General features: G+C 38.1%; 1 protein-coding gene and 1 long non-coding RNA gene across 7 annotated transcripts in view; one reads left to right on the forward strand and one right to left on the reverse strand.

Moving 5' to 3' along the window:
* The window catches only part of LOC125937356 (uncharacterized), an 86419-nt gene extending 80204 nt beyond the window's left edge, over positions 1 to 6215 (reverse strand). The window contains exon 1 of the long non-coding RNA XR_007462364.1: positions 6168 to 6215. This is a non-coding gene — a long non-coding RNA (uncharacterized LOC125937356). The remainder of the gene's footprint in view (positions 1 to 6167) is intronic.
* A 15-nt stretch (positions 6216 to 6230) lies between these two features.
* LDAH (lipid droplet associated hydrolase) overlaps positions 6231 to 26641 on the forward strand; it is a 118031-nt gene continuing 97620 nt past the window's right edge. For 2 of the 6 annotated variants that reach the window (XM_049651995.1, XM_049651997.1), the window contains exons 1-2: positions 6236 to 6314; positions 19820 to 19975. In XM_049651995.1, the coding sequence (XP_049507952.1) occupies positions 19822 to 19975 (154 nt within the window). In that variant the 5' untranslated portion in view covers positions 6236 to 6314; positions 19820 to 19821. The other 4 variants (XM_049651999.1, XM_049652000.1, XR_007462360.1 and 1 more) reach the window with 3 other exon arrangements.

Below are 26641 nucleotides of genomic sequence, written 5' to 3' on the forward strand. Positions count from 1 at the left end.
CACTGGCCAATAGCCAGTGAGGAACAGTGACTGGCCAACAATCACATGACTGAGCTCAGCTGTAGATTCTCCAGCCCCAGGGGATCTTTGAGATGTCTGCGTTTCTGACCAATGAGCTTGGCTGCAACCTCATGAACAACTTTGAGCTAGATCCTCGCATCTAGGCTACTCCTAGACTCCTGAGCCTCAGGAGATAATAAATTATGTGAGATAATAAATGCCTGCTGTTTTAAGCTGCTATGTTTTGGGTAATTTGTTAAGCAATAATAGGTAACCAATGCACTCCTTACTCTTGATTCTTACCCTTTTAGCTCCCCATCATCAGACATTAATGCATTTCATTTGTTTATTGTGTTTCTGTGAGACCAAGTGTTTTCTCTTTGGATTGCCTTTGTGTCCTCAGTGCCTGGAAGAGTTTGGAATGTAATAGGTGGTCAATAAACATTGAGTAATGAGAGTCTAAAATTTTCATGTAAAAGGTTAAAATTTTTCAATTTCATATACTGTTGTTAAATCAGTGTACAATTGTCTAATTTTATAGCCATGTGTGTTTACAGTAAACACTCTTGTGGAATGTTTGCCTACTCCCTATGATCCCCTTCACTGGAGCAGAGGGCCCCTCTGTATAAGGTACAATATGACCCCTAGCCCATGTCACTGATGATTGGACGACTGCTAAAAAACAGATCCAAGCTGAGCCAATCTGAAATTCTCCCCCTGAGTATTTGGAATTAAAATCAAGAGAGTGAGAAGAAAGAGCCTCCCTGTGTGGCTGTCCCTGTGTGTCAGTCTGCACAGCCTACAATGTACTACCATAACCACACCAAAATTAACACAGAGGTGGATTTCTTTCTTCTATGTTTTCATCCCAGGATGATCAGAAGGCTTTATGCAACAGCAGCTACTCAAGGATACAGCCTGTTGGGACAGACACCATCTTGAATGTTGTCATCACTGTGCCAAAGAAAAAGCTGAAACTTTGAAGGATCTCACACAAGGAATCAACTGCTCAGCCTGGAAGTGACATAACATTTTTCCTCACAACTCATTGGACAGAACTGCTCACATCCTCTTGGTCTCTCTCCTCCTCTCACTCTCCTCCCAAGTATAAAGGAAGTGCATTCCTAGCAAATGCCTAGAAGGTAGGAAGTAGAAACTATTTGAACAGCACTAATGACTCCTCATCTAAACACAGATTGCATGAGCCATGAACAGCCATATACTTTCAGGTAGCCTAGGGATTGAAGAATGATGACAAAACAGATGTCCTGAGAGAAGTGAAGTCAGGAGACAATTCTACCTCAGTTCCCAACTGTTTGTTTTTCTTTTTCAGGTCCTGTTTCAACTTTGTACTGAGATATGAATGCATTCTTGCCCTTAGAGTTGGAAATCAATAATTCTGTATGGGATATGTTAACTTTGAGATGCCTATTTGGCTTTCAAGTGGAGATGTTAGGGAGGCCATCTGATCTATAAGCCTGGAACCTATGGGAGCAGTTTAGGCTGCCGATGTGACTTTGAGAATTGTCTATAAATGGTATTTAAAGCTGTGGGGGAGGAGGGAAGCATTTATATAGAGCAGTGGATGAAGGATAGTACTCTAAGATATGAGGAAGCTAATATTAAAGGACAGTATAGAGGTTTCTCAAAAAATTAAAAATATACCTACTATATGATCCAGGAATTGCACTACTGGGTATTTACCCAAAGAATAAAAACACCAATTCAAAGGAATATATGCACCCCTATGTTTATCACTGCACTATTTACAATAGCCACATTAGGGAAGTGGCCCATGTATCCATCAATGGATAAAGAAGTGGTGGCATATACGTTCAATGGAATATTATTTAGCAATGAAAAAGAATGAAATCTTACCATTTGCAATGACATGGATGGATCTAGAGTACAATGCTAAGCAAATTAAACCAGTCAGAGAAAGACAAATACCGTATGATTTCACTCATATGTGGAATTTAAGAAACAAATGAACAAAGGAAAAAATAAATAAAAGAGACAATCCAAAAAACAGACTCTTAACTATGGAGAACAAACTGATGGTTACCAGAGGGGAGGTAGGTAAAATAGGTGAAGGGGATTAAGGGTACACTTACCATGACGAGCACTGAGTAATGTATGGAACTGGTGAAACACTGTATTGTACACCTGGAACTAATATAACACTGTGTGTTAACTACACTGGAATTAAATTTTTTTTAAATAAATAAAATACACACAGGGAATGAGAATGAATGTAAGAATTATCTTCCACTAGATCTTCTGGCTGATTTCTTACCATTTAGGTCAGTTCAGATACTTGCCTGACTGCCCAACCTAATTTAGCCACTCTCTTTCACATTGTCCTTTAATTTTCTTTTGTTACTTTCTTCTTTCTTACTTTCTCAATTATCTGATGTCCTTCAAGAAAGCAAAGATCCTTCTCAGAGAAGATATTTACAAATGACATATCAGAAAAAGGGTTAATATCCAAAATCTATAAAGAACTTATCAAACTGAACACCCCAAAAAAAATAATCCAGTGAAGAAATGGGCAAAAGATATGATTATACACTTTTCCAAAGAAGACATCCAGATGACTAACAGACACATGAAAAAATGCTCAATGTCACTCATCTTCAGAGAAATACAAATCAAAACCACAATGAGATACCACCTCACACCAGTCAGAATGGCTAAAATTAACAACACGCAGCAACAGATGTTGGCGAGGATGCAGAGAAAGAGGATCTCTTTTGCATTGTTGGTGGGAATGCAAGCTGGTGCAGCCACTCTGGAAAACAATATGGAAGCTCATCAAAAAGTTAATAGAAGTACCCTACAACCTAGCAATTGCCCTACCTGGTATATATCCAAGGGATACAAGTGTGCTGTTTCGAAGGGGCACACGCACCCAATGTTTATAGTAGCACTATCAATAATAGCCAAAGTCCATCGACGAATGAATGGGTAAAGAAGATGTGGTGTGTGTATATATACATGTATATATGTGTGTGTGTGTGTGTGTATGTATATATATATATATATATATATGATGTGTATATGTATATATATACATATATATGTATACATGGCATATACATATATATACATATATATACCATATATACACATATACACCATATGTATATATGTATATGTGGTATATATATGTATATGTATGTATATATATGTATATGTATATGTATATGTATACACACCACATCTTTATCCATTCATATGTATGTATATGTATATGGACACCATATGTGTATGTGTATATATATATATACACACACACACACACACATATGGTGTGTGTATATATATATATATATACATATATATGTACATATACATACATACAATAGAGCGTTACTCAGCAATCAAAAAGAATGAAATCTTGCCATTTGCAACAACATGGATGGAACTAGAGGGTACGCTGCTAAGCAAAATAAATCAGTCAGGGAAAGACAAGTATCATATGACTTCACTCATATGAGGAATTTAAGATACAAAACAGATGGACATAAGGGGAAGGGAAGTAAAAAGAACATAAAACAGGGAGGGGGACAAAACATAAGAGACTCTTAAATACAGAGAACAAACTGAGGGTTGCTGGAGGGGTTGTGGGTGGGGGGATGGGCTAAATGGGCAAGGGGCATTAAGGAGGACACTTGTTGGGATGAGCACTGGGTGTTATACATAAGGGATGAATCACTGGAATCTACTCCTGAAAACATTATTGCACTATATGCTAACTAACTTGGAGGTAAATTAAAAACAACTAACTAAATAACTAACTAAATAAACAAACAAACAAACAACAAAAAAGAAAGCAAAGATCTTTCTCTCTTGTCCCTAGCATCTGAAACAATACATAGCACACAGCAGGCAATATATATTATATATATATATTTTTTTTTTTAAAAGAATAAATAAATGAATGCTGCAGTGCAAATCCATTTCACAAAAATATTTTGTGGATCATCTGTTGTAAATGCTAGAAGTGATGACAATTATACATATTCTTAGGTACAAATTACTATACATCAAGACGATTGTCCTCCCACCAAGCATTTCTCTATGACTACCATGTAATGCAGAGCCATGAAAAGAGTATGACCTGAGAAATAGCAGTAGCAGCAGCATTATCTCTGAATTTGTTTGAAATGCAAATTCTAGGCCCCACTAAAGACCTACTAAGTAAGAATCCCTGTTTCAACAAACTCTCTAGATGACTCTTATGCACACTAAATTTCATAAGCATTGATGGAGGATAAAACTAGAAAAGATTATTTGATTTCAAAATACCCAGACCTTCAAATAAATTAATACATGCATAAGAATATTAACACAGTCTTTATACAAGGACTGTATGGAGCATAATTTGCAAGGAAGTCTCTTTCTTAATTAGACCTGGAAACCAGTGTGGAAAAAGATACTCACATAAAAATTCCACAATGCAAGTTTACCTGGAATAAATGCCAAATGGATCCTATAAGCCTCACAGCACACTCCACTCCACTACTTGAGCAGAATCGTTTGAACACAGCTTTACAGAATGCTCACCATGTCTCATACCCTATTCTAGACCTAGAGAATACAAAGATAAAAGAAGGAAGGGGTACTTGTCCTCCAGGACCTCACAGTCTAATGCTGAAGACAAATAAGCAACCTAACAGAATATAAATGGTGATATAGGACTAAAAAGGAGGGACCTCACCATACCTGGGGCACCAGGGAATGCCATTCCAAAGTGAATCTTGCATATGTTGCAGTTGGGGTGGTGGTGGTGGAGGGATTAGGGAATGGAGGAAGAAGAGCATACTGGACAGAGGGAAGAGTGTGCACAAAACAAATGAAAGCTTTAATGAAGACAGCATGAGCATTCCAGAAACAGCAAGAAGACGTGGAAAACAATGAGGCTGCTTCAAGTAATCAGGTATAGAAGAGTAAGTGCTTCAACAATAGCAGAGGGAGTGGGAACTCATCCAAGCATGAGGTACCATATAGAGTTGTAGAATCCAGCTCTGCCAAGTGAGGTTGGACAAGTTAATTTTCTGTGCCTTACTTTATTGTGCAGATAAAAATGGAGATAATCATAGAGTGGCCATCAGTCTGGAAAGAGATCTTTGTTTTTAAGTGATTGAACTCTCTTGGTTAGGTTTTCTGGCATAGGCTTATTTAATGAAATCAGAGACATAAATCACTTGAGCAAAGCACCACAAATGTATTCACAAGGATTCAAAGAAAGGCTGCATTAGTTAATCATGTTCATTGAAATGCACACACTGAGTTGTGCATTAGCGATGAGAAAAAATACCTTGAACATATCATGTAATGCCATTGCAATGTAATCACTCATTTAGTTTGTGTATTTGTGTTGCCAGATTCTATGGTCACATGTTAATACTGACCTCATTGGGCTGTTGGGAGGATTAAAAATGAGTTAATTCATAAAAAAAAAAAAAAAACCTCTTAGGAAGTGAGAGGCTTTTTCTAAAATCATTAACTATTGTTATTAAGGAGGTAAAACTGAAAAATGGAGAAGTAATGCATAAGAGGTACCAGTCCACTGCTAACAACCCATTGGATGGTGGTCCTATCACTGATGGATACTGATGTTGAATACAAAAGAATCAAAGCTTCTTTCCTAACTGTGGGTAAGATTACTGGTTTGCCAGCCTACTTGTCTGCTTCCCTCCCTGGCTATAAAACGACGTCACATTCACTACTGCATTTTTGGACAGATGAACACGGATCAGCTACTATGCGCTGGGTACTGAGAATGCAACAGTTCACAAGATCAGCGTAACTGTCTTCACGGAGCTTGGGTACGTTAAGTTCGAAATATCTCTGGAATCGACATTTTCCACATTTTTCTAAAGTGTGCAGTAGCAGAGGCTGGCCCTCTTAATGCTAACAAACAAGGTCCACTGAGAATCAACTTTCCTATGCATATGGGTAAGGGAAAGAAAGAGACGAAACCATTAACGGAGGAAGGGAGGACAACGCGGTAAGGGAAGAAGCAAACGAGATTGACTGCAATAAGAGGAGGATAACATTCAAATGAAAAGGAAGACAAAGGTCCAGAACAGCTACACCCTCCCGACGCTCTCGCTGAACAGGAACACACGCCACAACCCACGCTCAAGAGCCTCGCAAACCTGAGAACGTCGCGCATCTTCAAAGGACCGCCTCTCCGCAGCCGTGCCCGGCGCCGCGCTATGACGTAAGGGTAGACGGGACTTCCGCTCCGAGTGCCGCCTAAGCAGCATCGTTGCGATAGAGCCCGCTGTTTTCTAGGCTGACAGGTGAGGCATTGCCGTGGGGGGACGATTTTGCGCGAGAACCGACAGGCAAGCAGGCACAGGGGAGCCAGAGACCTTCCTCTGTGTGGTTTCTCGTAGAGCCTTGTGTTGCCCTGGGCCAGACGGCCCGCAGGGCGTAAATGACTGCTGCGACCGCTCGAGGTTCGGATCCACTCTGATGCTGTCCCTGCAGTCGCTCCTATGGGCGCGGTAAGGAGCCATTTGTACTAACTGCAGCCTGCCTGCGGGACGTTTATGGCGGCCCTTTTGGGAGTAGGGGCTTGGACATTGGGCAGTTGGCCGGGAAGAAGTGACTAGCAGGGGCCAGTCTGGGCCGGAGACTCCACAAAGATCAGCGTTCTTGCACCTCTAGGAAATTCTAAGAGTTCTAAGCCTCTAACTAGGCCTGGACTAGTCACTGTCTTCCCTCGAGCGTCCCACTTATCCATCGGAGGGGTCATTAAAGGCTGTTTTGGTTTGACCTCAGTTTTCTCCGTCGGATCAGCTTCCTCCCCCCATCCTCTAACAAATTTGTTACACCAGGTACCCTTGAGTATTGACTCGTGGGCCAGTCTCTGAACTTGACACTTCCCTACCACATGTTTGATGTTCAGTCTTAGTTGCTCAAGTATTTTTCTGTGGCACCGACGTCAGAACCGAGCTCCTTCCTTTGAACTTAGAATGTAGCATGTTGGGGAAACCGTTGGGGCTTTCAGTTGCCTCAACTGCTTGCCCTGCATCATGGTATTTTAAATAAGGAGCCTGTGCCTCAATTTTTCTCATCTGTAAAATGGGATACATTGGTATCCATTGGTTAAGATTGTTTTATCAAACAAGATAATTCTTGTGGCACTTAGAACAGTGTTTTACACACAATAAACACTCCATAATCCACTGTTACCGAATGACACACCCATACCCACATCCACTTCACAGCTCTCTAGATGTTCTTTGCAGCAGGCATCTTGTGCTCACACTGCTTTATAATCACTCTTCACCCTAAGGCCTTAACTGTAAATTCTTACCCTTGAGTTTTTTTATTTTTTCACACAAGGCAAGATGAGACATGTATTCTTTGATTCACAAATTCATTTCTCCTCTCACAAGTAGTAACAGAGCACCTGCTTTGTGTCTTGTATGCCAAACACTGGAAGAGTTCATAGTCTATATCTGAACCTGTAGTTCTTAGCCACTTTTGTTCCAAGAGCAAATCCCTGTGATGAAAGAGATAGACATAACAAAAAGAAACCCAGAAAACTTAGGGGAGATCTCTGAAATCTTTATTCATGAAGTTTTTTTTTTTTTTTTAAGCTTCTTTCTAAAATGATAAATAGGAAAGTCTCTTTTGGTTCCCCCCATCCCCCATTTTTCCACCTGAAGGTGAACGCCTGCAGGATTTTGGTATAATGTGCATCATGCCCATTCCTTCTCTGACTTTCTCCTACAATACAGTGCTATTTATTCAGATTCTATAGTACTACATAAAATTTCAGAGTGCTATGTGACTGGAAAATACTAGAATAGGAGTCAGAAGACTATAGAATTGATTTTGCCATTTAAAAGCCCCGTAACCTTGGACAAATAACATAACATCAGTTGTACGTCCTGTCGTGCAGGCATTGTTAAAGTCAGAAGAGAGGACGAGAATGTACTGCACAAATGAAAAGAATTACAAAGAAGGTGGTTTTGTTGCGACTGGTGAGATTATCATCAAGTCAATATAGAAAATGATGACTTCCTCTAATATGTTATTTGGAGAAAGATGAAATGAATATAAATTTAATAGTAAGCAGACTAAAAAAGGTTCTGTTTATGCATCTATTATGTGTTGACTTGCAGCTGTATGTTTTGAAGCTTACATGAGACTGTGTGGTAAGATTCCTGGTTTTTCTCTTTAATTCCAGTTATACCAATTGCAATTAAATAAATACATGTGTAGTTTCAAAAACTTTCTTATTCTGACATAAATTATATATTGACAGGAAGTTGCAAAAAAAATGTATAAGGAGGTCCCCATGTGCCATTCAACTAATGTTCCCCAATGGTAGCATCTTGTATAACTATAGTATAATTTTTTAAACCAGAAAATTGACATTAATGTATCTACAGAATTTATTGAGATTTCACCCATTCCATAAGCACTCATTTGTGTGTGTATATAGCTTCATATAACCACCATTTTCTTTATAGCCACAACCTTCTCATCCTACCTCAGTCCTTAACCCCTGGAAACCACTAGTCTGTTCTCCAACTCTTTAATTTTGTCTGTTTCAAGAATGTAGCATAAACACAACCATACAGTGTATAACTTCTTGAGATTACTTCGCATTAATTCCTTTGAGATCCATTCAAGTTGTCGAGTGTATCAATAGTTTGTTTCTTTTTATTGCTGAGTAGTATTCTATGGTATGATTTACCATAGTTTGTTTAACCATTCACTTGTTGAAAGACATATGGGTGGTATCCAGTTGTGAACTATTACAGTTACGACTAGTATGAACCTTTGTTTGAAGGTTTTGTGTGAACATGTTTTTATTTCTCTGGGATAAATGCCCAAGAATGCAATTGTGCTAGGTCACATGGTGTGTATTTAGTTAATTTGTATGATATGATTTTTCTTCTTTACCATCTTGATATGGAGGATTACATTGATTTCTTAATGTTAAATGTACCTGAAATAGATCCCACTTGATCATAGCATATAATAATTTTTATACATTGCTGGATTCTTTTTGCTAATATTTTATTAAGGTATAGATATGACAGGCATTGGTATGTAGTTTTCTTTCTTTTTTTGTGCTGTCTTTGTCTGGTTTTGTCTTTTATCAACCCACTAGTACTCTACAGTCTTTAGTGATAAACCCCTATTTCATTCCTAATATTAGTAATTTGTGTCTTCTCTCTTTTCATCTTAGTGGAGTTTTATTGATTTTATTGATCTTTTTCAAAAAACTGCTCTTTATTCCATTCATTTTTCTGTACGTTCAACTTTAAAAATTTTTTTAATGTTTACTTTTGAGAGAGAAAGAGAGAGTGTGCGCATGAACAGTAGAGGGGTGGAGAGAGAGACACACACAGAATCTGAAGCAGGCTCCAGACTCTGAGCTGTCAGCACAGAGCCCAAATCAGGGCTCAAACTGTGAGATCGTGACCTGAGCTGAAGCCGGCCGCTTAACTGACTGAGTCACCCAGGCGCCCCTACCCTTTCCACATTTCATATGTAATTGTCCTATTTCCTCTATATACATTGAGCACCACATCAAATAATGCTATGAACTTTTGGTTCAAGCATCAAATATGATTTAAGAGCTTCATAAGGAGAAGGATAGTCCCTTATATTCGCCATTGCTTTTAATCATTCCATTGTTCGTCCTCCTCTGAAGTTAAACCTTATTCACTTACTTCTTTCTGTTTGGAGAACTTCCTAAGGATAGGTCTGTAAGGGACAAATTCCTTTAGTTTTTCTTCATTTGAGAATATCTTTATTTCCCCTTCATTCTTGAGAGGTCGTTTTTCTTGATACGGGATTTGTAGTTGATAGTCTTTTTCCTTCAGCACTTGAAAAATGTTGTGCCACATTTTCCTGGCCTCCTTGATATCTAATGAGAAATCTGACATTCTAATTACTGTTCCCTTATAGATACTATTGTCATTTCTCTGTGGCTCCTTTAAAGATTTTTTTCCCTTATTTTGGTTTTCTGAAGTTTGACTATAAGGTGCTTTGTATTTCTGTAGTTAAGAAACTCTGTCCCAGTAAATATGAAAATTTATTATGTGAAAAAGATTGTATTTTAATTCAGTTGAGGAAAAGATGTTTTCTTTATTAAATGGTATTATCTTAAAGAAAACAAAGCAGATACTTATACAGGTGGATTAACACTTTAAATGTAAAAACTAGAATAACAAAAATGAAAATAAACATCTAAGAAGCTGTATGTAAAATATAGGAATCCAGAAAAGGGCCAAGGGTCAGGAATATACAAAATTCTCTTGCAAGTCAATAATAAAAAGATAACCCATTTGGAATGTTGGCAAAGAATACGAATAGACAGTTCATAGAAAACAAAGTCCAAAAGCCCAGCAAACATGAGAAGATGTTCAAATGCACTAGCAGCCAGAGAAATGCAAACTAAAGAGTGCGATGTTTTATACCCGAAGACTTAAAAGAATTAAAAATAATGGTAACTCTTACTGATGATAGGATTATAGAGGGAAAGATACCTTCCTAGATTGCTGGATGAAATGTGATTCTTACACCCTTTTGGAAAGCCATCTGGCAATACCTATTAAAATTCAACCCAGGAATTCCACACTTGGGAATCTGGCCATTAGAAACAAAAGAACTGGTGTATATGGATATATGTAAGAACATGGGGATTTAAGAGTACTTATGGCAACATTGTCTCAAAATACTGGGAGTCAGTGGAGCGCCTGTCAGCAGGGAAATGGTCACATGAATTATAGTGTATCCATATTATAGAACCATTGAAAATAATGAATTGGAGTTACACTATTTGACTTAGCAGGATTTTTGTGTGTTATTATGAAAGTAAAATACATCGGAGTGTGTATAATATGCTCCTACTTACCAAATACTGACAATTCATATTTATCAAAATTCATATAAATGTTTATGTATATGTGTATGTGATTATAGAAATATATGGAAGACCTTATACTGAGTTAGTAACTTGAGTTTAGGAGTAATATGCATGGACGTGAAAAGGAGAGGTAGAAATGAGGCATATAAAAGATTAAAAAGTAATTGACCATTTTTTAAAAATCCCAGTATATATTATATCTCATTTATACATTCAAATGAAATTGTGCGTGTGTATGTAAAATTTCTCAAACAAAGAACATGACCTCTGGAGTCATTCAGACATCTGGGTTCAAATTCTGACTCTACCACAGTCCAGTTTACGGGTTGTGTGACCTTATGCAAATTCCTTAGTATCTTTCAGTCAATTTTCTTCTCACATGTTTTGTTGGGGTAGAGGGAGGAAACAGTAGTACCCATCTCATAAGATTTGTTGTGAGGGTTAAGTGATGACAATATGTATAAAGTGTTTAGCACAGTGCCTGGTTTATAGAAAGTACTCTTAAAATGTGAGTTCTTACTATCGCCTCACTTCTTTTGCTCTTTGACATTTGTATGTTTTTAAAAATTCATTACCAGCTCCTAACTTTCTGGAAACATTCCCCTGTGGCTTATATGACTTTACATATCTTCTTAGTTCATGCCTGTTTCTAATTGTTCTTTTCATTTTTTAGCTGGCTTTTTTTTTTTTTTTTCTTGCTTAGGGAAATTCCCCTCCCCCAAAATTGCAGCAGGAGCTGTCAAAGAATCTTTTGAGTTAGGTGACTGGGTGAATAATGGTACTCTCTCTAACAACAAAGTCAGGATCTAGGATGGGATCTGTAGAGTTTATTTTTGAAACAAGATGATTTTAATTTTTGACACTTATAAAAGTTTGGTGCATCAGTGAGGCACCCAGATGAAAATGCTCAGTAGTTAGCACTCAAAGGGATGAGGGCCTGGGGCAGAACCTTTGGGTACAGTCAATGGAGGAGGAAAAGGTTCTCAGTGAGGATGGGGAGGTATCATAGAAGCCAAGACAAAGGAGCTCTTTAAGAAGGAGCTGGGCAAATCATCTCTCTACTGTGACCTTTCTGGAGCTTTAGCTCTGTGGGTCCCACTTTCTTCTGGTATTGTCGCTTATTTTCTTGCGACACTTGCTGTGTTCATAACTGAATCAGCTTCCTTTCCTCCAACTAACTTCCTTTCCCCAGTATTTCCCCTTTGTGTGGACTAGTGCTTTCATTCTCCTCATCTTTAGCGTCAGAATCTAAGTCATCTTTGCACTCACCCTTCCCTGGCTTGTCATACAGAATCAGTAAATTACTAAGACTCTAGTCTCTCATTCAACTCCTTTATTCCCAGCCTCATTTCCTGCTTAGGTTATTTTGATAGTATCCAAGCTTTAGTGTATTCTTCTGGTTTTTTTTTTTTTCCCCGTCTTTCACAGTCTTTTTAAAAGAACTACATTAATCAAATCCTTCCCCATTTTAAAAACCATCAGACTTCCTGTGCCTTCAACACTTTCCCAAACTGTTCAGAAAAAGAGAGTGAGATGTTAAAGGGAAAAGTTAATACGATCACCATTGACAAAATTGGTCAAATCAGCTCTTAGAAGGTTGTATGTATATTCTGTCCCTCTCTTAAAGGGTCAAAAATTCTTATTAGTGTAACTTGAAAAGTTCTGCAGAACTGAAATTTATGTATCTTTGTTTAACTTATTTTGGTAGGTTGTGTTTTCCAAAGTTGGCCACAATAACTCCCATACCGCATATTCTTCTTGCAATGACTTTGACATGCTTCATTTTGAGAGAGGTTCATTTTTCCTCTCTTTGAATATGGGTAGGCTGTGGCTAACATGCCACTGATGCCATGTGACTTGTGAGGCTAGGTCTTAAAAGGTTACTGTTTTAATTTGGTCCTCTTGAGACAATTGCTGTTGAAACTCAGCCATTATGTTCTGAACAAGCCCAAAATAGTCCATGTGGAAAGACCACATAGAGTTGTCCAGTGCAGGTGTTCCTAGCCAAAACCTATCTGACAGCAGCATCTGTCATCAGACATGTAAATAGAGATACTTCCAGATGGCATCTCCTGCCCCCAGTGTACATATCACACACCCGGCTGTTGAGTCTTCTCAGCAAAGGTCCCCAACATTATGGATTAGAGATAGGCTATTCTCCTGCTTGCCATTTGTCAATTCCTGACCCAAAGAATCCATGAATATAGTAAAATGGTTGCTTTAAGCCACTAAATTTTGGCGTAATATGTTATGTAGCAAGAGTAACTGGAACACTCATAAAATATATGCGATCTTGTTTGTGAATAATGACAGCTTGCTTTCTTTTTATCCAATTCACATACTTTTATTTCTTTTCTGTGTCTTATTGTATTGGCTAGGACCTCAAGTACAACACAGAATAGAAGTGTTGATAGCAGATTTGTCTTGATCTCAGACTTTCGGGTCAGAGGTGGGGGTAGGGTTGGTTTTCAGCATTGCACCCTTAATAAAATGTTTGCTGTAGGTTTCTTTTATAGATACTTATATTTCATCAAGGGAGATCCCTTTTTTTCTTTTTTTTCTAAAGAGTTTTTTCATGATTCTTTATTGGATTTTATCAAGTGTATTTCCTGTATTGGTTGAGATGGTTATATGGCTTTTCTCCTTTATTCTGTTAATGCAGTAAATTGACTAAATTTTGAATGTTTAAACAGCCTCACATTTCTGATATATACACAATCTGATTGTCATGTATGGCCATGGTATGAATCACTGGATTTGGTCTGCTAATATTTTGAATAGAGTTTTTGCATCTATGTTCATGAGCGAGGTTGGCCTGTAACCTTTCTTATAATGTCAGGTATTGATACCAAGATATGCTGGGCTCATAAAATGAGTTAGGAAGTGATCTCTCTTTTTCTGTTTTCCGGGCAACTCTGTTAGATTGGTGTTATTTCTTCCCTAAGCATTGACTCTCATCTGGCCCAGGAATTACGGACTCAGTGTCTTTACTAGCTATTGGACTATTAAGAGTCTTCTAGCCTTTTTATGTTTGTCTGTATTGGAATTTGCCCATATCAAATGTATTGGCATAAAATTCTTCATGATATTCTTTATCATTTTGATGATATAACTCCATTATATTTTTAATGTCCATAGAACCTAGAATGATAGCCTCTTTTCCCATCTTATTGGTTATTTGTGCCCTTTTTCTTTATGAGTCTTCTCAGGGGCTTATTTATTTATAACTCTTTTGAAAGGCTAACCTTTTGGCTTTGTTAATCCTCTGAAATGTAAACTTTTTCCTATTCCATTAACTTCTATTCTTTATTATTTTCTTTTTTCTATTTTTCTTTATTTGGATTCATTTATTTTTCCTAACTCCTTAAGATAAATAGTTACATCTTTAATGTCCAGCCCTTTTTCCCTAATATTTTAGAAAGCATTTTAAGACTTTAAATTCTCCTGCAGTCATACCTTTATCTGCATCCCATACTTTGAAATTTCTTATTTTCATTATTCATTTCATTATTACTTAGTTTTCAATTACATTGTGAATTCTTCCCCTATTCATCAGTTATTTGGACATTTATTGTTTAATTTCCAAAAATTGGGGGATTTTCTTATTATTTTTGTTATTTTAATCTAATTTCCACTGTGGTTAGAGAACATACTCTATTATTTCATTTTTTTGGAAATTTATTGAGACTTGCTGTATGGCTCAGTATATGGTCAGTTTTGGTAAATGTTCATGTGCACTTGAAAAGGATGTGCATTTTGCAATTATGTGGTACAGAATTCTACACATGCTGATTGTGTTAATTATGTTAATATAAATATTATGTAATTAAGTTTTCTATATTTTTATTGGCTTTTTTCTTTGTTTATTATTTCAGATATTGAGGTATGTCAGAATCCTCTACCACGATTGTGGTCCAATCTATTTCTCCCTTTACATTTGCTAATTTTTAATTTATCTCTGGAGGCTAAATATTATGTACATACTTATTTAGAATTGTTATGGTCTCCTGGTGGATTGACTTTTTGAAATGTTCCTGTTTATGTTTCATGTGCTTCTTACTTTAAAGTTTACTTTTTAAATCTGACTTCAGTATAACTATACCATCTCTTCTTTGATTAGTATTTCCATGGTTTATTGTTTCCATCCTTTTACTTTTATACATTATGTATCCTTATTCTTAATGTGTATTATTTATAAGTAGCACACAATTACTTGTTTTATTTTTATCCAATCTGATCATCTTTGCCTTTATCTAATTAATGTAATTGGTCTATTTACATTTAATTTATTACTGTTATATTTGGGCTTAAGTAGTTTTACTGTTTTTTTTTTTTTATTTATTTGTTACACTTGGTCTGTATTACTTCTCTGCTTTCTTCTTATATTTATATTAATTATATTCTCTATTTCCTCTTATATTACACATTCTTGAGCAGTTCTTTTATTGGTTACTGATTTTTCTAACAGATTTTTTTTCCAGTACTGTTTTTTCTCTAGCTTTTCATATGGTTTCAACACAAGGCTTTCCTTGCTAACATGGGATTGAACTTAATTCTAATGTACGTTTTAAACTAAATTTAAAACAACCCCCAGACTCACCAGATTCATAGAGCTCTCCAGTATGTTAACGTTCATTAATAGAGTAACTAAAAACTTAACAGAACTTTAAATAAAGCTTCTGCTGCTGTTTTTGTACATATTTGTACTTCTTTTGTTGTGTTTTGAAAACAATTACAAATTTTATATCTCATCACTGGGACTTAAAAAATTCAATTTTCACTTGTTTAGTCACTAAATATTCTACAAGTAGTTTTAGTACTAGTGCCCAGAAACATCATTAATTAACTGTCAGTCAGGGCTCAGGTACATGCAAAGTATATGCTCTGCTCTGTGTAGTTGTGGGACATTAACACAGCCCTAGTGTTTTAACTCTGAAAGAAAATCATCTTACTACCTCTGTTTCAAAGTTAGTGTACTTTAATTGAAGACTATCTGGACATTGCAACACAAATTTGGTTGTGCTTGTCACAGCAAGTGCCCTCCTTGATACCCATCTCTCATTTGGCCCATCCCCCACCCAGCTCCCTCCATCAACTTTCAGTTTATTCTCTATAGTTAAGAGTCTGTTTTATGATTTGCCTCTTTTTCCCCTGTCATCCGTTTCATTTTCTAAGTTTCATTTTCCACATATGAGTGAAATCATAGTATTTGTCTTTCTCTTATTTTGCTTAGCATATCCTATAGCTCCATCCATGTCATTGGAAATGGCAAGATTTCATTCTTTTTTATGGCTAAGTAATATTCCATTATATACATATAGCACAACTTCTTTATCCATTCATCAGCTGATGGACATTTGGGCTCTTTCCATTATTTGGCTATTGTTGATAATGGAGCTATAAACATCGGGGCGGATGTGCCCCTTCAAATCAGTATTTTGTATCCTTTGGGTAAATGCCTAGTAATGCGATTGCTAGATCATAGGGTAGTTCTACTTTTAAATTTTTTTTTAATGTTTATTCATTTTTGAGAGAGAGAGACAGAGTGAGAGCAGGGGAGAGGGAAAGAGAGAGGAAGACACAGAATCCGAAGCAGGCTCCAGGCTCTGAGCTGTCAGCACAGAGCCTGCTGTGGGGCTTGAACTCACAAACCATGAGATCATGACCTAGGCCAAAGTCGGATGCTCAACCCACTGAGCCACCCAGGCACCCTTCTACTTTTAATTTTTTGAGGAACCTCCATACTGTTTCCAGAGTAGATGTACCAGTTTGCATTCCCACCAAGATCGTAAGAGGGTTCTTCTTTCTCTGCATCCTCCCCAACATCTTTTGTTTTCTGTGTTGTTAATTTTAGCCATTTTGACAGGTGTGAGGTGATACCTTATTGTGTTTTGTTTTGTATGACACAGGTTTTTTAAAAATACTTTTATCATTTGCAGTTCTTACATGCATGAATAAAGCAGAATTCTTATTGAGTAGCCAAAATGAAATGCGAATGTTATTTGGATTTGGATGCTAAAGCTAAATGAGACTCATTTATAACTCCACTTGCAAATATTTTTGTTCATTAATGTAGCCTCACGGTCTCACCGGCTGACTTTATAATAAATAAATATTATAAATTTGAACTGTAAAATTTATACTGATCAAATGCTGCTTTTCTGTTTTATATATTGTCTAGGTTTGTGTAAGATTTAATTGGAAATTTTTTTTCTAAATAAAATTAAACCCATTAATAAAAACAGATGAACACCTATATTTAGGTAAGTAAAGCTTACCTAAGTTACACAAATTGTATTCACACTTGGTTTTTATCCACCCTAAGTCTTGCTGGTTATCAAAGCTGATTTCATTTAAGATTGCTTATAGGCTGTGTTTGTAGGTAGGGCCATCAGCCTCTACTATTATATACTTAGAACACATTGTCCCTTCTTAATTGGACACTTGTTTGCAGACCAAATCACCTTGGATTCTTAGGTAAGGAAGAACTTGAAATTTCTTACTGTTAAGGTTTCCTTTGCTTTTCATTTATTTATTTATTTTTTATTATTACTATTATTATTATTATTATTATTTTTGGCTATGTGGGAATCAGAAACATAAGTGTGAGTAAAATTAAAAGATGCTCTGTTGGGGCGCCTGGGTGGCTCAGTCGGTTGAGCGTCCGACTTCAGCTCAGATCATGATCTCGCGGACTGTGAGTTCAAGCCCCATGTCGGGCTCTGTCCTGACAGCTCAGAGACTGGAGCCTGCTTCAGATTCTGTGTCTCCCTCTCTCTCTGCCCCTCCCCTGCTCACATTCTGTCTGTCTCTCTCTCTCAAAAATAAATAAAGATTAAAAAAATTTTTTTAATAAATAAAAACATTAAAAAATTAAAAAAAAAAAAAAAAGATGCTCTGTAATACATAGGTTTACTCCAGGTCTCTTAGTTGTATTTTATTTGAGGTATTTTAGAGGTGTAATTAATTTTTTGTTTTCCAGATTTTATAGACTGTATTTGAATTTCTTATCTATTTGAATTCTCATTAATTTTGTGGCTAATCAAACTCCCAACATGTCATTTGTTTAAAGTTAAGTATTTATGAATAGAATATAGTTAATAACTTTGGATTCTCTTCTAGTGCAAGTATGCGGTTTATCCAGTGTCTTCTCGGATGGTGCTCTAATTTAATGCAGTATAGAACAGTTAAATCTCATTGTTTCCAACATTTTATAAATGTCATAAGAGCTTTATAAATATACTCTGTTTTGTGACAGTTTCAGAGATTGGAGTACAGTGACATGTGTTAGTGAACTAAAGATCGATCCTTAAGAAAATGTGAGATGATACTTTCGTTTATTTAGTCAATTTATTTTGAGTGAAGAGGAGTCCCCACTTTTTGAGTAAGAATTTTTTTTATTTTCTAAGTCGTTTTATTTGGGAAAGTTTTAGACTTTGGGTTACACATGGAGATTGGGGTGTATGTTAATGTTTTCTTCCTTCCTGTGTCCAATCCTTACCTTAACCTAAGGTGGCTGTCAATCTGGGGAGGTTTGGGTGGTGCCGGTAGTGAGTTTGTTGACTGTTGTGCTGTGAGAGTATGGCATGACATGAATAACAAGTGCATAGATTACCAGGTGAAGTTTACCTGGTTACCTTTACCACTGTTGACTTATGTTAAAGAAAGGTGCTGTGAATTTAGAGTTTATTTGAGGTGTTCAGGGAAGACCTCAAGTAGGAGGTAGGATTTGAGCTACGTCTAAGATGGGAAAGATTTGAAGAAAAAAATCTGGATAGACAATGCAGGATGTATCAATCTAGATCCATTCAAGAGACAGAAGCCACACAGTAACTCACATGGTTAATTTAATATAAGGAATTATTAAGCTGTGGAAGAAGAGAAACTATAAAGTTACTGTATAAAGAAAACTCTAAAGATCCCCTAGGGATGAGGGAAAGTACCCAAGAAGAGACAAACTGGGAACGTGGGTTTAGATCTTATTTAAAAGGTGTGGTTGCAGCCCAGTGTGTGGTAGAGAAAGTTGGTGGTTGCCTGCGCCAAAGCTGATCCACAGTTGCCATGTCAGGACCAGTGAACCAAGACTGGTGGGAGGGTGTGCAGAGTGAACCAGGGTGCTGGTGTAGGTGTGAGGTCTGGAGCGTGTGGTGCCTGCATGGAGGGCCACAGGAGCAACTCCAAGTGAGTTGAGGCTGATAGGCAGGTACAGAGCAAGTTGGGACACTGCTTTGGGTACTGCTGGAATAGGGAGTTGAAGAAGCTTCCTTTTTTTTTAAGCAACCCAGAGCTCTATTGGGCAAGGCACTTCCAGCCTACTGTGTGTGACAGAGGTCAGGTGGCTGGCTCTTCAGTGTGCATGTGAGCTGAGGAGAGGGTGCAGGGAGCAGCCACCTGGTCTGAGGTACTATCTGGGACTCTTGCTACATTGCTGCTGCTGCCAGAATAGAGAGCTAGAGGAAGAAGAAACACTTTGCAGCCAACCAAATACTGGACAAACTGTACTCTATAGGCACCTAGTATTAGAGTAGGGTTTTGTTTTGTTTGGTTTGGTTTTCCAATCTTGGCGCTGTTGACTTTTGGGCTAGATAATTTTTTTGTTGTGAGTGTTATCCTAGGTGTTATAGGATGTTTAGCAGGATCTCTGGCTAATCTGATCCTGATTCATACTCCTGTGAAATCTTTCACTTCACTGAAGATGTGTCTCCCTGTTTCTCCTTACTCTTGTGGTTTGTTTTAATTTTGTGTGTGTGTGATCCTATAATCCAGAATAGATGAGTGGTCATATACCTACCATATATGCTTGTGTTTATTGAAATTTGCCTTTTTTAAAAAATTCTTGAATATTGTCTTTGGCCCAAGGTTTTACATTTTAGCAACTCATTTTATTGTTTTTCTCCTCTCATTTAGAAATGGACTCCAGTATCAAGGAGGAAGTTCCTGTGCATGAGGAATTCATTTTATGTTGCGGAGTTGAAACCCAGGTTCTAAAATGTGGGCCCTGGACTAACCTCTTCAATGAGCAGAGAGCCAACAGGCCTAAGCTGCTTATTTTTATTATTACAGGTAAGTTTAAAAATCTGGATGAGGAGTCTTTATACAGATACTTCTACAACTTTTTCAGATTTTAAAGAGAATTTGATAAATATAAAAAGCTTCGTGGAAAGAAATAAAATCACTCAAACTATTAATAACAACCACGCTTAGTACTTTAGTGGCTGGGCTTTTTGTTTTTCTTCAGTGCATTTATATTATGTATATTATGTTGTGTATTACATATGCATTTTATTTTTATTGTTTTTAATATGAAATTTATCAAATTGGTTTCCATACCACACCCAGTGCTCATCCCAAAAAGTGCCCTCCTCAGTGCCCATCACCCACTTTCCCCTCCCTCCCACGCCACATCAACCTTCAGTTTATTCTCAGTTTTTAAGAGTAAAAAAAGAGGATCCTGGGAAGATGGCAGCGTAGGAGGACGATGGGCTCACTGCGCGTCCTGCTGATCACTAAGATTCCACCTACACCTGCCTAAATAACCCAGAAAACCGCCAGAAGACTAGCAGAACGGAGTCTCTGGAGCCAAGCGCAGACGAGAGGCCCACGGAAGAGGGTAGGAAGGGCGGCGAGGCGGTGCGCGCTCCATGGACTGGCGGACAGAGCTGGGGCAGAGGGGCAGCCCGCCAGCCAAGCAGAGCCCCCAAGTCTGGCTGGCAAAAGCGGAGGGGCCGGACAGAGTGTGTTTCGACAGCAAGCGGGACTTTACATCTGGAAGGTTATAAGCTAACAGCTTTGCTCAGAGAACGGGAGGGCTGGAGGACAATGGGAGGGAGAGTTGTTGAGCCCCGGACAACAGAGCTCAGCTTGGTGGGGAACAAAGGCGCTCACCAGCGTCATCTCCCTCGCCCATCCCCCAGCCAAAATCCCAAAGGGAACCGGTTCCTGCCAGGGAACTTGCTTGCACCGCGCAAACACCCAACGCTGTGCTTCTGTGGATCCATCCCTCTGGCGGATCTGACTCCCTCCCGGTGCCGCAGGGCCCCTCCCGAAGCAGATATCCGAAGGAAAAGCAAGCTGAGCCTGCCCCTCCCGCCCCTGTGCACCTTGCCAATCCACCCTGGCTAATACGCCAGATCCCCAGCACCACAAGCCTGGCAGTGTGCAAGTAGCCCAGACGGGCCACGCGACCCCACAGTGAATCCCGCCCCTAGGAGGGGGAAAGAGAAGGCACACACCAGTCTGACTGTGGCCCCAGCGGTGGGGTGGGGGCAGACATCAAGTCTGACTGCGGCCCGCCCACCAACGCAAGTTATTCAAGACAGCACAGGGGAAGTACCCCACAGTCCCGCACCACTCCAGCGACTATCCAAAATGAAACGGAAGAATTCCCCTCAGAAAAACGTCCAGGAAATAACAACAGCTAATGAACTGATAAAAAATGATTTAAACAATATAACAGAAAGTGAATTTAGAATAGTAGTCATAAAATGAATCGCTGGGCTTGAAAACAGTATAAAGGAGAGCAGAGAATCTCTTGCTACAGAGATCAAGGGATTAAGGAACAGCCAGGAGGAGCTAAAAAATGCTATCAGTGAACTGCAAAATAAAATGGAAACAACTACAGCTCGGATTGAAGAGGCAGAGGAGAGAATAGGTGAACTAGAAGATAAAATTATGGACAAAGAAGAAGCTGAGAAAAAGAGAGATAAAAAAATCCAGGAGTATGAGGGGAAAATTAGAGAACTAAGTGATGCACTAAACAGAAACAATATACGCATAATTGGTATTCCAGAGGAGGAAGAGAGAGGGAAAGGTGCTGAAGGGGTACTTGAAGAAATTATAGCTGAGAACTTCCCATATCTGGGGAAGGAAAAAGGCATTGAAATCCAAGAGGCACAGAGAACTGCCTTCAGACATAACTTGAATCGATCTTCTGCACAACATATCATAGTGAAACTGGCAAAATACAAGGATAAAGAGAAAATTCTGAAAGAAGCTAGAGATAAACGTGCTCTAACATATAAAGGGAGACCTATAAGACTCGTGACTGATCTCTCTTTTGAAACTTGGCAGGCCAGAAAGGGATGGCAGGAGATCTTCAATGTGATGAACAGAAAAAATATGCAGCCGAGAATCCTTTATCCAGCAAGTCTGTCATTTAGAATAGAAGGAGAGATAAAGGTCTTCCCAAACAAACAAAAACTGAAGGAATTCGTCACCACGAAACCAGCCCTACAAGAGATCCTAAGGGGAATCCTGTGAGACAAAGTACCAGAGACATCGCTACAAGCATGAAACCTACGGACATCACAATGACTCTAAACCCATATCTTTCCATAATAACACTGAATATAAATGGACTAAATGTGCCAACCAAAAGACATAGGGTATCAGAATGGATAAAAAAACAAGACCCATCTATTTGCTATCTACAAGAGACTCATTTTAGACCTGAGGACACCTTCAGATTGAGAGTGAGGCGATGGAGAACTATTTATCATGCCACTGGAAGCCAAAAGAAAGCTGGAGTAGCCATACTTATATCAGACAAACTAGACTTTAAATTAAAGGCTGTAACAAGAGATGAAATAGGGCATTATATAATAATCACAGGGTCTATCCATCAGGAAGAGCTAACAATTATAAATGTCTATGCGTCGAATACTGGAGCCCCCAAATATATAAAACAATTACTCACAAACATAAGCAACCTTATTGATGAGAATGTGGTAATTGCAGGGGAGTTTAACACTCCACTTACAGAAATGGATAGATCATCTAGACACACAGTCAATAAAGAAACAAGGGCCCTGAATGATACATTGGATCAGATGGACTTGACAGATATATTTAGAACTCTGCATCCCAAAGCAACAGAATATACTTTTTTCTCAAGTGCACATGGAACATTCTTCAAGATAGATCACATACTGGGTCACAAAACAGCCCTTCATAAGTATACAAGAATTGAAATTATACCATGCATACTTTCAGACCACAATGCTATGAAGCTTGAAATCAACCACAGGAAAAAGTCTGGAAAACCTCCAAAAGCATGGAGGTTAAAGAACACCCTACTAAAGAATGAGTGGGTCAACCAGGCAATTAGAGAAGAAATTAAAAAATATATGGAAACAAACGAAAATGAAAATACAACAATCCAAATGCTTTGGGATGCAGCAAAGGCAGTCCTGAGAGGAAAATACATTGCCATCCAGGCCTATCTCAAGAAACAAGAAAAATCCCAAATACAAAATCTAACAGCACACCTAAAGGAAATAGAAGCAGAACAGCAAAGGCAGCCTAACTCCAGCAGAAGAAGAGAAATAATAAAGATCAGAGCAGAAATAAACAATATAGAATCTAAAAAAACTGTAGAGCAGATCAACAAAACCAAGAGTTGGTTTTTTGAAAAAATAAACAAAATTGATAAACCTCTAGCCAGGCTTCTCAAAAAGAAAAGGGAGATGACCCAAATAGATAAAATCATGAATGAAAATGGAATTATTACAACCAATCCCTCCAAGATACAAGCAATTATCAGGGAATACTATGAAAAATTATATGCCAACAAACTGGACAACCTGGAAGAAATGGACAAATTCCTAAACACCCACACTCTTCCAAAACTCAATCAGGAGGAAATAGAAAGCTTGAACAGACCCATAACCAGCGAAGAAATTGAATCGGTTATCAAAAATCTCCCAAGAAATAAGAGTCCAGGACCAGATGGCTTCCCAGGGGAGTTCTACCAGACGTTTAAAGCAGAGATAATACCTATCCTTCTCAAGCTACTCCAAGAAATAGAAAGGGAAGGAAAACTTCCAGACTCATTCTATGAAGCCAGTATTACTTTGATTCCTAAACCAGACAGAGACCCATTAAAAAAAGAGAACTACAGGCCAATATCCCTGATGAATATGGATGCAAAAATTCTCAATAAGATACTAGCAAATCGAATTCAGCAGCATATAAAAAGAATTATTCACCATGGTCAAGTGGGATTCATTCCTGGGATGCAGGGCTGGTTCAACATTCGCAAATCAATCAACATGATACATCACATTAATAAAAGAAAAGATAAGAACCATATGATCCTGTCAATCGATGCAGAAAAGGCCTTTGACAAAATCCAGCACCCTTTCTTAATAAAAACCCTGGAGAAAGTTGGGATAGAAGGAACATACTTAAAGATCATAAAAGCCATTTATGAAAAGCCCACAGCTAACATCATCCTCAATGGGGAAAAACAGAGCTTTTTCCCTGAGATCAGGAACACGACAGGGATGTCCACTCTCACCGCTGTTGTTTAACATAGTGTTGGAAGTTCTAGCATCAGCAATCAGACAACAAAAGGAAATCAAAGGCATCAAAATTGGCAAAGATGAAGTTAAGCTTTCACTTTTTGCAGATGACATGATATTATACATGGAAAATCCGATAGACTACACCAGAAGTCTGCTAGAACTGATACATGAATTTAGCAAAGTTGCAGGATACAAAATCAATGTACAGAAATCAGTTGCATTCTTATACACTAACAATGAAGCAACAGAAAGACAAATAAAGAAACTGATCCCATTCACAATTGCACCAAGAAGCATAAAATACCTAGGAATAAATCTAACCAAAGATGTACAAGATCTGTATGCTGAAAACTATAGAAAGCTTATGAAGGTAATTGAAGAAGATATAAAGAAATGGAAAAACGTTCCATGCTCATGGATTGGGAGAATAAATATTGTCAAAATGTCAATACTACCCAAAGCTATCTACACATTCAATGCAATCCCAATCAAAATTGCACCAGCATTCTTCTCGAAACTAGAACAAGCAATCCTAAAATTCATATGGAACCACAAAAGGCCCCGAATAGCCAAAGTAATTTTGAACAAGAAGACCAAAGCAGGAGGCATCACAATCCCAGACTTTAGCCTCTACTGCAAAGCTGTCATCATCAAGACAACATGGTATTGGCACAAAAACAGACACATAGACCAATGGAATAGAATAGAAACCCCAGAACTAGACCCACAAACATATGGGCAACTAATCTTTGACAAAGCAGAAAAGACTATCCAATGGAAAAAAGTCTCTTGAACAAATGGTGCTGGGAGAACTGGACAGCAACATGCAGAAGATTGAAACTAGACCACTTTCTCACACCATTCACAAAAATAAACTCAAAATGGATAAAGGACCTGAATGTGAGACAGGAAACCATCAAAACCCTAGAGGAGAAAGCAGGAAAAGACCTCTCTGACCTCAGCCGTAGCAATTTCTTACTTGACATATCTCCAAAGGCAAGGGAATTAAAAGCAAAAATGAACTACTGGGACCTTATGAAGATAAAAAGCTTCTGCACAGCAAAGGAAACAACTAACAAAACTAAAAGGCAACCAACAGAATGGGAAAAGATATTTGCAAATGACATATCGGACAAAGGGCTAGTATCCAAAATCTATAAAGAGCTCACCAAACTCCACACCCAAAAAACAAATAACCCAGTGAAGAAATGGGCAGAAAACATGAATAGACACTTCTCTAAAGAAGACATCCGGATGGCCAACAGGCACATGAAAAGATGCTCAACATCGCTCCTCATCAGGGAAATACAAATCAAAACCACACTCAGATATCACCTCACGCCAGTCAGAGTGGCCAAAATGAACAAATCAGGAGACGATAGATGCTGGAGAGGATGTGGAGAAACGGGAACCCTCTTGCACTGTTGGTGGGAATGCAAACTGGTGCAGCCGCTCTGGAAAACAGTGTGGAGGTTCCTCAAAAAATTAAAAATAGACCTACCCTATGACCCAGCAGTAGCACTGCTAGGAATTTACCCAAGGGATACAGGAGTACTGATGCATAGGGGCACTCGTACCCCAATGTTTATAGCGGCACTCTCAACATAGGCAAATTATGGAAACAGCCTAAATGTCCATCAACTGATGAATGGATAAAAAAATTGTGGTTTATATACATAATGGAATACTACGTAGCAATGAGAAAGAATGAAATATGGCCCTTTGTAGCAACGTGGATGGAACTGGAGAGTGTGATGCTAAGTGAAATAAGCCATACAGAGAAAGACAGATACCATATGGTTTCACTCTTATGTGGATCCTGAGAAACTTACCAGAAACCCATGGGGGAGGGGAAGGGAAAAAAAAAAAAGAGGTTAGAGTGGAAGAGAGCCAAAGCATAAGAGACTCTTAAAAACTGAGAGCAAACTGAAGGTTGATGGGGGGTGGGAGGGAGGAGAGGGTGGGTGATGGGTATTGAGGGCACCTTTTGGGATGAGCACTGGGTATTGTATGGAAACCAATTTGACAATAAACTTCATATATTGAAAAAAAAAAGAGTAAAAAAAAAAAAGAGAGAGGGAGGGAGCCAAACCCTAAGAGACTCTTACATATACATTTTAAATCATAATTGGAAGTATGCATATAGTTTTGTAATCTTTTTAAAATTTCTTAATACCTAGAATAATTAGAACTGCCAAATTTGTGACATTTTTCTAAATAATTTTTTCTGTCTCATTCCAAGATGATTGTAAGTTTACTGTGGAACGTTTATTTATTCTGAGATGTGGAAGCTGGGTCATTTGTGACTTTTGCAGAATCACTATCAATAGAATGTCCGGGGTAGTTTCTTGATCGTAGATATTCAAAGCCCTTTTAAACTTGTAAGTTAGAACATATTATGTATATATATATATATATATATATA

The sequence above is a fragment of the Panthera uncia genome (assembly GCF_023721935.1).
Source record: "Panthera uncia isolate 11264 chromosome A3 unlocalized genomic scaffold, Puncia_PCG_1.0 HiC_scaffold_12, whole genome shotgun sequence".
Lineage (NCBI taxonomy): Eukaryota > Metazoa > Chordata > Mammalia > Carnivora > Felidae > Panthera > Panthera uncia.